Below are 12,840 nucleotides of genomic sequence, written 5' to 3'. Positions count from 1 at the left end.
TGGGTTCAAGTTCGGCCTCAGACACTTAATGATTACCTAGCTGTGTGGCCTTGGGCAAGCCACTTAACTCCATTTGCCTTGCAAAAACCTAAAAAACAAAACAAAACAAAAAGATGGCTCTAGACATTCAACGATGCCATCTTCTTACTCTGTTGCTCTAGACAACCACTCTTGTAAAAGCAATTTCATAATTCAATCTTTAGCTCCAGACCTGGGGCCATGTTAATAGAGGTGATTTTACTATTTTAAGGAAGTATCAGAAACCTCACCATTCCATCTTCCTCCTTATCCTCATCCCCGTCTCATCCTCATCCCTATTCTTTTTTCCACCGCTATCTCTCAGAATAGCAATAAGATCAATGTTCCATCGCTTCTGGAAAGAATTTGTCTTATGTCTTTATTTACTAATTCTATGATTTCGACCTTCTTTGGCTACCAAAGTCTTGTGTGTGCTATGTCTCTTCATTTGAATGTAAATTTCTTGAAGGCAATTTTTTTTTAGGTTTTTGCAAGGCAATGGGGTTAAGTGGCTTGGCCCAAGGCCACACAGCTAGGTAATCATTAAGTGTCTGAGGTCGGATTTGAACCCAGGTACTCCTAACTCCAGGGCCATTGTTCTATCCACTGCACCACCTAGTCACCCCTTGAAGGCAATTTTTGTAAATCCAGTACTTAGCCCAGTGCCTAGCTCAGTCAGTGACAAATAATCTTTTATTCAATAATTCACTTTATACTTGATTGAAATTATATGAAGTCAAATGTAAAATTAAATCATGGGGGGGGATCAGTCATTTATTCACTATAATGTGACTTTTAAACAACATATTGATGGCCTTAAGTTAAATAAGTTATAAGATTGTTTTCTAGTGACTCATAGCTCTTTTCCAACTTTTTTTTTGAACATCTGCTGCAAGAATGCAACTGAACAAAGTGTAGAGAGAAGTGCTTTGTTCCCTGGCTTAACTTACTTCTTCTTACCCCTCTTTCCAATCACCCATCTCTTGGGTCAGCAAAAGACTCAGAGCTTTAAAACTGAGAGATCCCAATCCCCAGAGAAATATAGTAATTAATAGGCAAATAATAACTATTTAGTGTCTTAGAGCCTGCCAGAGATAAAGATTTACACTATAAGCTAGAGTAAGATCTCCAACAAAGACATCTGAGCCAGAAGCCACCTGAACCATGCTATATCAAGAAGAGGAACTGATAGAAAAACAGGAAAAATGTTACTCTCTGTTCTAGAGTTTGAACATTCATAATCAGAGGATATTCTGTTAGGGGGTTGAAAGACAGTTATAGCTAAGGCTCTGAGGGTACAATATAGGGTAGACCTGCTGATTCTAGGGCAAGTGTTTTGTTTTGTTTTGTTTTGCTTTATCTCTTTTGGGAGAGGGAGTGGGGGGGCTGTCTTTTCTCTAAAAGCTGAAAAAGATCTATGGGCTTTAAGCTTGGCAGCACTGTAGATGGTCATTTTAGCTGAGTCAAAAATTGGAAAGAATGGCAAAGAATGACAGCCAAGCAGCATCCACAGAGATTATATGTCCAATAGAATAGTGTCCAATCGAAACTTTTCTTCGGTGTCCACCAGGGAAGTATCTGGCAGCATCCAGAATAGCAGCATAACTAGAGAAATCAACAGAACTGTATCTAGGGCAGGCTAAAAGACAATTTTGATATTACAAAGGAAAACAACTTTGAAAGATTTTATTAACTAATCAGTTCAATGGCAAACCATAATTCCAGAGGACCAAAAGTGAAACAAGCATACTGCTCATCTGCCAGAAAACTGATGGAATTAAAATGAAGAACTAAGTAGCTAGGTGACACAATGAATAGAGAGCAACAGACCTGGAGTTAGGAAGACCTGAGTTCAAATGCAGCCTCAGATACTTACTATCTCTGTCACCTTGGGCAAAATCATTTAAATTCAGTTATCTCATCTGTAAAATAGGAATAACAATAGAAGGATTTAGCGCAGTTCCTATCACATCCTAAGTACTATATAAATGTTGGCTATTATTATTATTCTTTTTTTGGACATGATCAATGTATGAGTTTGTTTTGCTTTACTGTATTTTAATGCATTTTTACCTTTAGTTACTATTGTTCAGATGGGGAAGGAGAGTAGAATGGTGATAAAATAAATATTAATTGAAAAATGATAAAATTAATATTAAAAGAATTTTTAATGACATACTACAAGCTGGCACCTGTTTAGTTGTCCCCTGATTCTGTTCTAGCATCCTCCCGTTTGCCCTCCCTATTCAAATGATTGGTCTCTCTTCAAGTATGTGCTTTGCATTCATCATCCTGGCCATCAAAAATTGCTAGTACAGGCTCTGCAATGGTCATACAATTGAAATGTGAGAGGAGCAACTCTCATCTCTTGTTTAGTTCCCTTCCCAGTTGTGAAAGTTTACTGATCTTTATCTTAACCCTTTTGTGTAGAAAGAGTCATTAGCAAGATCTCAATCTATTGAACTTCATACAAAGGGGGGCTCTCAGCCTAGCAACATTTTTTCTGCTGTCTCTTAGAGATTGAAGGGTTGAACCTAGATTCTTATCTTGAGATATTCTGTTTTTAGAATTCAACCATATTGCCCTACAGCTCCAAAGTTCATGTTCATTTATTCCCAATCAATAAATCAAAGATTTAGTTAATGGAATATTTCTACATTTAAAAATGTAGTAGGGATCCAATGAAAAAAGGGATGTTGTGCTTCATAAATAATTTTTTTTAGATTTTTGCAAGGCAATGGGGTTAAGTGACTTGCCCAATGTCACACAGCTAGGAAATTATTAAGTGTCTGAGGCCAGATTTGACCTATGGCCCTTCTGACTTCAGGGCCAGTGCTCTATTCACTGTGCCACCTAGATGCCTCTCATAAATCATAAAGCTATATAAATGTCAGCTATTTTTTGTTGATATTATTATCATCCTGTTTTCCATTTATAAAGTAGATGCTTCTATTATAATTATTATTTTAATGTAATAGAATACATTTAATTTACATTTATAGAATAATAATAATAGTTCAGTTTTTGAAGGTTGTCTGGTGACCTTATTGGAATATTGGAGATACTGGGGGACTAGGGATGGGATAAAATGTGCTTCATCTCTAGATGCAAAATGCATTTAATTCAATTAATATTTATCAGATGTCAACTTAAGCAAAAAGATACTATAAAGAGGATATAATGACCAAATTAAAGCATTTCTTATCCCCCCAAGGAGTTCATATTTTACTGAAGAGAGGCAGCATATATGCCAATGTAATAAAAAATATACAAAGTAAATTATGAGAAGATTGTCAACAGTTGGGGAGATTAAAAAGAAAAAAGGTCTTATATGGGAGGCAGAACGAGATTAGATTTGAAGTGTGATATTTAAAAAGTTGGAGAGACATAGTTTCTGGGGAAATTGATCATTTTATTAATTGTGTTAGCCATAATTAATAAAAGGCATCAGTGACACTCTTGTATGCCAAAGACCCTTCATGGAACCTACTCAAAACTTTTAGGCCTTTAGAAGAGGGAGTATTCCTGGGTAACAATTCAACTCTGATTAGTTAGCAATTAATGGAAAATGAATATTATAATGATAGGTAAAATTATTTTAATGAGTGACTGGGGAACTGTGATCACTCAGTCTTGGCCAAAGAGACAACTCTTACCCAGACAACCCCTCCTCACACAGGGCAATCTAGACAAAATGGGGTCCATCTCTACTCAGACCTGGTTGACTAAAAGACAATGGACCAGATTTCATCCAGATTATCATCCCTTTGCAAGGTTTTCCTAGTTGGTTAAGGCAACAACTTCACCTATATGGTCTAGGTGGAGTTATTTTGGTGCCAAACTAATGATCTCCTCAATAATTTCTATTTAATAATCATTTCTCTTAGAACTGAGATAGTAGCTGCTGGTTATGACTTGATGTTGGGACAAAATGAAGCACTGGTAAGTCACTGAACATTTAACAAAAAGAAATTTATTTTGCCATGGCACTGTAAGGATATGGTGTCATGGTTTCTCTGTGTACATTCCCTCATCTTCACATAGAAAATATCTGGTCAACAGGACAAAGTAAGAAGATTCACGTGGACTTCAGAAATCCACCAATTCTGAGGGGGCCTTCCACTCCATATTTTATGTCCTTAGATGACCTGGAAGTGGTATCAGGGAAGCTGGGGCTACTGAAGTAAGTAGGTAGCTTTGTCTTCTTTTAAGTAAAGTTTCCTCATGTCACAGTGGCAAGGAAAGGAGATATTTCAAGGAAAAAAACTTGTGCTATCATAATGGAAAGCAACAATCAGGCCAATTTGATTAGGATGTCTGGGAAAAAATAGTCTCAAACCATACTTTAAATGCTAAATGGAGAAGTTTTTATTTTATTCTAGAGACAATAGGGGACCACTGAAGCTTTGGCAGTGACAAGGGCTATCAATTTGGCAATTATATGGAGGATCATTTGAAGAGGAAAAATACTGGGGGCAGAGACACCAATTAGGAGGTTATCACAGTAGTCTAGTCATAAGGTGATAAGAATCTAAGATAGTAGCTTCATGAGGGGAGAACACCAGACAGATGCAAGAGTATTGTGGAGGCAGAAGAGATAGGGTAACAGATTTGAGATACAGGAGGGAGTGGAAAAAGAATACAGAAACAAGGACAGGTGCTAAGGCAAACCCCTAGGGGAACAGAAGAATGGTAGTATCCCACACCAAAACTGGAAAGTTAAAAGGAGGGGTGAGATTCCAGGTAAGGAAAATGAACTCACTGCAGATGATGAATCATTAAAGAAACTGGAGTTGGATATGTTAAAGAGAGAGCAGAACCAAGAGACAGCAGGATCACAAAAACACTCAAAGAAAAAAGCTTTCAAGAGAAGAGGGCAATCAATAATGACAATGAGATGTCATGAGAGAAGGTAGAAGTTAAGTAGTATAATTTAAAGAGCACTGAACTTAAAGTTAGGAAGGCCCGTGTTCAAATCCTGTTGCTTACTCCCTGTGTGACCCTAAGCAAATCACTTAAAAAAAAAAAAAACCCTCATTTGCCTCAGTTTCCCCAATTGTAAAATGGAGTCATAATAGCACCTGTGTCATAAGATTTCTGTAAGGATCAAATGAGATAGTTGTAAAGTGCTTGGCACAATGCCCAGAATATAATAGATATTTAATAAATATTTCTTATTTTATCCCAGATAAGGAAAGAAAAAAAAAAAGACCATTGGACTTAGCAATTGAAATTGTTGTTAATTTTGGATAGAGCAGTTTCATTCATTCATTCATCCAACATTTATCAAGCCCCAATGATTCACTTAGCCAACAAACAATAATGGAGCATCAACATTTTGCAATGCATCTATAATGAGGGACTAGTCAATGGGGACTCCCTCTTCAGAGCTACTACCAGCTCACAAGGGGAGTTTAATAGACCTTCTTCTAGAAATACACGATGAAGGGACCTATTCCATAGAATAATACAGGTATTTTGTGACAGTCTGCTTACTTTGGGATGAAGAAAAGCTTTTAGTTGACTGCTGATCCAGAACTGAATATACATACAAAAGGATTAACCCACCAGATCCTGTTGTCTTTCTATACTGAAGGCAAGTGAGGGAAGAATTACTTTTAACTTTCGGGTGAGGAGAGGTTTCATGCCTTTATTTCCTTACCTAAGTCATTATATGACCTGTGAAAATATAATCCTCTTGTTTCTTTGGTCTATTTTGTTTATTCTTTCCAGAACTTAGGTGAAAAAATAGCAATTTAGAAAAACTTTGAAAGCTTGGGTAAGTACACCCAAAGGGCAACAAAAATGTGCATACTCTTTGATCCATCAATGCCACTACTGGGTCTATAACTTGAAGAGATGATGAAAAAGGGTAAAAAATCACTTATACAAAAATATTCATAGCAGCCCTGTTTGTGGTGGCAAAAAATTGGAAATCAAGTAAATGTCCTTCAATTGAGGAATAGCTTAGCAAACTGTGGTATGTGTATGTCATGGAACACTATTGTTTTATTAGAAACCAGGAGGGATGGGAATTCAGGGAAGCCTGGAGGGATTTGCATGAATTAATGCTGAGTGAGATGAGCAGAACCAGAAAAACACTGTACACTCTAATAGCTACATGGGGGCGATGATCAACCTTGATGGACTCGCTCATCAGTGCAACATCCAGGGACAACTTAGGGCTGTCTACGATGGAGAATGCCATCTGTATCCAGGGAAAGTACTGTGAAGTTTGAACAAATACCAAGGACTATTACCTTTAATTTAGAAGAAAAACCTGATATCTTATTGTCTGATCTCGCTATCTCTTTTACTTTATGGCTCTTCCTTAAGGATATGATTTTTCTCTCATCACATACAATTTGGATCAATGTATACTATGGAAACAATGTAAGGACTGGCAAATAGCCTTCTTTGGGGGGTGGGGGGAGGGAAGTAAGATTAGGGGGAAAATTGTAAAACTCAAAATACATAAAATCTTAAAAAAAATAAAAGAAAGTTTAGGTCAGAAATGTCACTAGAGTTTTTCAGTGGTCAAGACCAGGAAGGAGTCAGCCCTGAGGAATGACCTGTTTGACCCAGGCTCAGCAATAGATTGACTGATCTGGTAGCCAAAATGTTGAGGAGGTAACAATTACTCCAGTGACTCATCCATACCAAGAGGGAACTCAGTAGTAGAAAGGTTTAGCAGCTACCACTGCCAAGTTTGAGTACTCTCCCCAAGAACTAAAGGAATGTGTAGAGAAGAGATGACACTCCTTGTTACAGAGGTAATGATTGTCTTTGTTTCTTACTGTGGCTTTTAAGTAAATATCCTTTTGTAGAAGATAATTGATGTTAATTTGTGGGTTGGTTATTGTCCTTCATTCTCAAAAAGGACCAAAATGACACCACTGTATCAAAGATAAGTTACAGTGTGTCTGACTGTGACTGATCAGATCAATACAAGCTCAGTTTGCTCTACCACAGGTCAAACTCAAATATTCCATGTGAATATTTGGGGTGCAATTATCTAAATTTGCTCATCTCAAGTAACTTTAAAGCTACTTTGATTCCCTTTTAATTATTGATTACCAATATCAAAGTAAAATTAGTGGATTAAAAGATATTAGGACATTTATTATTAAAAGATATTAGGACATTTATTATTGAGGCTTAAGTTAGCTTTAAAAGAACCATTTAGCACCATATGGAAGAGATGAAGATAACCTGCTTCCTTTTTTTACCCTAGACAAGGAAAGAAAAAAAGGCCATTGGCCACTGGGGACCAACCTGCTATGTAAGTGAACCAGGAGATCTTGCTAAGATAATGAATAAAAAGCATTTTGTAAATTTGAAAAGGCTATGTTAATATATTTGCTATTTTTCTTTCCTTCAAGGAAATTATAAACTATTTGCAAAGATAAGACATACACAATGAAATCTCAAAATTCAGAGCAATAAATTTCTTAGAACTTTCCTGTTTTTCCAAATACTCCTTTGCTTTCTTTTCTTCTCTCCTCATTCATTCCTCATTCTTTTGCAATCACTTTCTGACCTTTCATATGATTGAAACAGCTTTCTCTTTAAGTTATCAACAATCTCTTACTCATCAATCTTAAGGCTTTTTTTCTTAGTTCTCATTCTTCTCAATCTATATGCTGCAACTTAAACTGTTGACCATAATACTATTCCTGAATACTCTCTTCCCTATGGATTTTTATAGTACATCTGGTTCTTCTCTTCTTCTTTGCTATTTTCTTATATATCTGTGTGTTCATGGGAGGTTAGTTTATTTCTCTGAATCTCAATTTCTTCAACTGCAAAATGAGATGTTTAGACTTTTTGATCTCCAAGGTCATTTCTCTTTCTAAATCCCTGAGTCCATGAACTTTTATTCCTGATATTACAGGCATCCAGCACAAGGATTAAGGACACAAAGTTGTATTTTTCAGAAATTACAAAATAATAAGATGAGATTAATAGGGGCAGCTAGGTGGCGCAGTGAATAAATAGAGTACAGTCCCTGGAGTCAGAAGGACCTGAGTTCAATGTGGGCTCAGATACTTAATAATTGCCTACCTGTGTGACTTTGGCTAAGTCCCTGAATCCATTGCCTTAAATAAATAAAAAAAAATTTTTAAAAGATGAAACTAACATAGTTCAGAGTTTAAAGGATTCAGAAGAAGAGAAAGGATTCAGATTGATCACTCTGGCTTCTAGGAAGGAGGAGATTGTCTGCCTGCATTTTTAAGGAGGTAAGGATAATGAATTGATTTTTCAAGCATAGGTGGTGTGGGGAGGAAGGAGTTACCAATAGTGACTTCATTATTTCAAAGATTCATAATTTCATCAGAATGGACAACGTTTCCACTAATGCAGACTTTCATTCCTCCATCCCTTAATACTATTTCTCCAAACTATTATGGTCAAGAATTTCATCCCTTGATTGTCTTCCACCAATGATCAATCTCTCAAATTTTACTAGACTGGTCCTCATATGATGAACATACAGGCACATTGGCAAAATCTTCTAGCTTGGTAGAAATGTAATCTCCTTGATGGCAAAGGTTATCTCATTTTTGTATTTTTATCTTGAACACCTATCCCATAGTAGCCACACAATAAATATTCATTGAGTTACTGATTCATTAAACCAGTTCTTTTACATTGGTTTCCTTTTGATACATTATAATCAGCATAATGTATCTCTACTACAAGAAAGAACATTATGCTCTAAGAGTATATGTTAATAATATATAGAGAGAGATAGGTTCTCAATCACTTCCATGTTGCAATGAAGTATTCAAGTAGGACCTTGGTACAAAAGATACAAATAAGCCATAAATTCCAAAACTGATTTTCATAAGTACAGAGAGTAGAAAAGCACTGCTGAGATCCCAAAATTATTACTAATGGCAATTTAACATGAAGGGGAAAAGCAGAATAAACTTTAGATCCTTAACATTTACCTAAGGTTACTTGGTGCATTTGCTTCCTTGTTCAAATATTTATACTGTAATGAACTTATTGTTTGCTTATAGATGGATAAATGTGAATGAGTAATAAAAATGACAGATGTTCACAGAAACTTTTGAGTAGAGAATTATTGCCTTCCCAGGCACAGGGTCACAGACCCTAATATTCTCCACTTGGGTTAGCACCTCTCTTTCAGATTTGCCTCTAAGATTCAACTCTCTGAAATCTGCTACTAGATTATTATTGTCACCATTTTCCTTGTTTTTTCCCAAGTCCTTAATTTTCAGATACTTAGGGCTCCTAGGGGGAAGCTGGCAGAGTTTGCCCTCCCTTCCCCAGGTCTTTCTTTTCCTGTCCCCCAAATAGGGGACCTCCCAGGGGTTTTTAAGATGGCACTACAAAAACATGTGAGATTAACACAGGTCAATGGACCAACTACAAAGAATTACCATCCCCATGTATAAACCTTTCTTGAACAATTTGGAGTCTAAAAACTGGGAGCATCTTATAGAGTGGTTGTAGATTTTTTATTTGCATTTTCCACTTTTTTGCACTTATGTCTTTGTGCTTAATGTCTCACATTTGTTACCAGTTTTGCCACATTCTGCCCAGAAATGACTCAGAAAAGATTTTTGTGCTGTGCTGAATTCAAGCTCACAGTGATCCAGTTTGCAAAAGAGAATGGAAATCATGCTTCTGAATATAAGTTTGTTCCTCCTCCAACTGAGAAAAGAATCCGAGACTGGCTATGGGAAGAAGAAGCCCTACTGAAAACTCCACAGCAGAAGAAGGCCATGAGAGGCAAGTCAGCACAATGGTCTGAGTTAGAGAGGGAACTAAATAGATGGATTGAAGAGCAAAAGGCAATTGGAATTCCTGGGTCCACAAAGATGGTTCAGCATAAGGCAAGAATTGCTGATGGACAAGAAGTGACTGATTTCAAAGGAAGACACAATGGGTGCTTTAGGTTCATGAAACTGAATGAACTAAGCATGTGTCCACACACCAGACTTGTCCAGGGAGAGACTGTAGTCAACCACAGACCAGAGCACAGGCAGGAGAGCAGTCAGAGCCTCTCCTAAGGCAATGATTTGTCATCAAACAAAGATGGTAATGGATTGGAGTTTTAACAGTGATTAGGAGTTGTATGAATTTTATGATGAATAAAACAAGTTCATTAACTTTATTAATACATTTTTTTCAAATTTTGAGCCCCAATATTAAGGTGTGTCTTATACGTGGGAATGTCTCATACATGGGGAAATACGATAGGTCTTCCCTTCCTGATTTTCTCTTTGCTCTCCTAATTTTTGTTCCCTGAGGGTTGTTGGTTCTGTTCTAATTCTCTGGGAATATATTGTCTGGCATGACATTTCAGTCCTTTCAAATCTGGTTCCTCATTTTTTGATTTCAGTTTAGTCGGTTCTAGTGCATATGGTGCTTTGTTCATACAAGCTCTTAATTTAGTTATTTTAGGAAGATTATTTCACCTTAGGAACATTGCCTTTGTCCTAGAAAATGGGTTTCTGTTCATCCCTCTCATTCCCAAGTGTGAGGAAACTTCCTAGCCAGTCTTTCATGAAGTAAACTTCTTGAGGGCAAGGTTTATCTTTTACCTCTTTGTTGCTTCCCCAAGGTCTAGAACATATTGATACTTAATTGAGCAGTTTCTTTTGATCTCTCTCTCTCTCTCTCTCTCTCTCTCTCTCTCTCTCTCTCTCTCTCTCCACAATCTGGCCCCTGGGTTATTCTCCTACATCTTAGACTTAGGAGAAAGAAATTTAGATTTAGAGTCCAGAAGATCTGATTTCTACTCTAGTCCCCAAAACTGGGCAAATCCCTTAACCTCTTTAGCCTCAACTTCCTCATAGGGGAGTAAACTCTATCATCTTCAAGGTCCCTTCTACTTCTAAGTATACAGTGCTAAGATTCATTTTCTCTATTTCTGCCTGGTTCACTTGAAGTAAATTTTTATCTCTTTAATCTCTTTTAATCACTTGATAAAACTGCCTCTTCTACCTATCCACTACAATGATTGCTTAGCTCCTAAGGTCTTTCTGCACCTAAGTCACCATACTGATTTAAGGAAACATGAATTTATTTAGTACCAGGCTCTGGTACTAAATTTAGGCTTAGAGGACAGCAAGGTTCACACAGTGGACAGAATGCTGGACCTATAGCTACCTCTAATCAGGAAAAGTCATCATCTTATGTTCAAATCTAACTTCAGAGCCTTACTAGCTATGTGACCCTGGACAAGTCACTTCACCCTATTTGCCTCAGTTTTCTTATCTGTAAAATGAGCTGGAGTGACAAATCACAAAAGTATCTCTGCCAAGAAAACTCCATTTGGAATCATAAAGAATCAGACATGAGGGCAGCTAGGTGGCACAGTGGATAGAGCACCAGCCCTGGAGTCAGAAGCACCTGAGTTCAGATCTGGCCTCAGACACTTAATAATTACCTAGCTGTGTGGCCTTGGGCAAGCCATTTAACCCTTTGCCTCACAAAACCGAAAAAAATTTAAAAAAGAATCAGACATGACTAAAAAATATACAATATAACACTAAACAAATATCTTATTTGAACCTCACTATAATCTTGTGAGTTTTTAGAGTTAAGAAAACTGTAGTAAACAGAAGTTAAATTGCTTACCCAGACTCATAGTTACTGAGTATCTGAGGATGAATTTGAATATTAATATCTTTCAGACTCTAAACCCAGTGTTTGAAAATTGTGACCCAGAATTGCTTGAAAAATATGACCCAAAGGATCTTGGGAACCATAAATAACAACTACAACCTTCTTCTTAAATATGTAGACCCTGGACTCTGAGAAATAAGCAGCTTCTGGTGTTTTAAGGAATAATGACTGGAATTCATGAGAATCACCACAAGAGAGGTAATCCAGTATTGGTCAGAAGAGATAAGTCATAGTTGATGGAAGCTCTTTGCTTACAGATCCATCAAGTTGGCCATCTATTGTGCATCAGGATCCTAATGGATCAGGGAAGCATGAGATAACCCTCATCACTCCCACAATACCACCAGAGTAGAGAATTTGTAGAATGAGACAGTTTGGGTTAACTTTGATAGATTGAGCTGAGACCCAAGACAGTCCTGTGGGACACCTACAGGTGTGATCTGGCAGAGAGCTCCTAAGACTGCAGGGAATCTCCTTGCCAATAGGTTTTTAGCTACAATGCTGGGGGGGGGGGGCTATCATCTCCCTAAATTGCTTTTCTGTGCTTTTACCTGAAAGTATAGGAAACTAATGCTTTGTTAGTTTAGTTTTGTTTTTTTCCCAAAGAGGTGCTTACTTTAGTAAAAAGGACTGTTTGAATTCTCTGATTCTGTATAACCCATTGTACCAGAGAGGAAAACAAATAAAAGGAGAAGGGGTATTGGTCCCCTGGTCCTCATTTATCATACCAGCCAGTCATGAGGACAGTGACATTTGGATGGAGCCTATATCAGTGAGATAATGAGGAAAGCAATGATTCCTAGCCTGTGGGCTAATAGGTTCTATAGCAGTGAAAGCACTAGCAATAACAGGATAATGGAACAGGAACAGGAACATACTGGCACCTGATAGAGCCAATGGCAGCAAGACAATGACCTTAGCAGTACACACAATCAGCAGACAGCAGCTCTAGATAGCTGCAATAAGATAGTAAGGGGAAAAAACCAATAGTCAGTTTGGCGGATGTAGACTGGATCCCAGTCAGTCACAGGTAGTTGCAAGGACTGTAGAACAGTGGGTAGGAAATAGCCCCAAGAGGGGCTCCTTAGCCAGCTGGCTAACCTCAAAGAGTTTGAGTCCTAAACAGCTGGGTGGACCAGTAACAATGGTATGCTTTGG

At 37.4% G+C, this 12,840-nt stretch overlaps 1 protein-coding gene across 2 annotated transcripts in view; it reads left to right on the top strand.

The window, feature by feature from the left end:
- The window catches only part of LOC141487675 (uncharacterized), a 68,436-nt gene that overhangs the window by 48,826 nt on the left and 6,770 nt on the right, over window positions 1-12,840 (top strand). Inside the window, exons 3-5 of one of the 2 annotated variants that reach the window (XR_012468492.1) lie at window positions 3,906-3,960; window positions 4,081-4,201; window positions 9,572-10,089. Coding sequence is in view for 1 of the 2 variants with exons in the window: in XM_074187130.1 (XP_074043231.1) it covers window positions 4,026-4,201; window positions 9,572-10,061 (666 nt within the window). In the remaining variant the exon portion in view is untranslated. Of the gene's footprint in view, window positions 1-3,905; window positions 4,202-9,571; window positions 10,090-12,840 lie in introns of both variants that reach the window. The other variant, XM_074187130.1, reaches the window with a different exon arrangement.

Source organism: Macrotis lagotis, chromosome 5 (assembly GCF_037893015.1).
Source record: "Macrotis lagotis isolate mMagLag1 chromosome 5, bilby.v1.9.chrom.fasta, whole genome shotgun sequence".
Taxonomy (NCBI): domain Eukaryota; kingdom Metazoa; phylum Chordata; class Mammalia; order Peramelemorphia; family Peramelidae; genus Macrotis; species Macrotis lagotis.
This window is presented reverse-complemented; position numbering and strand designations above follow the sequence as displayed.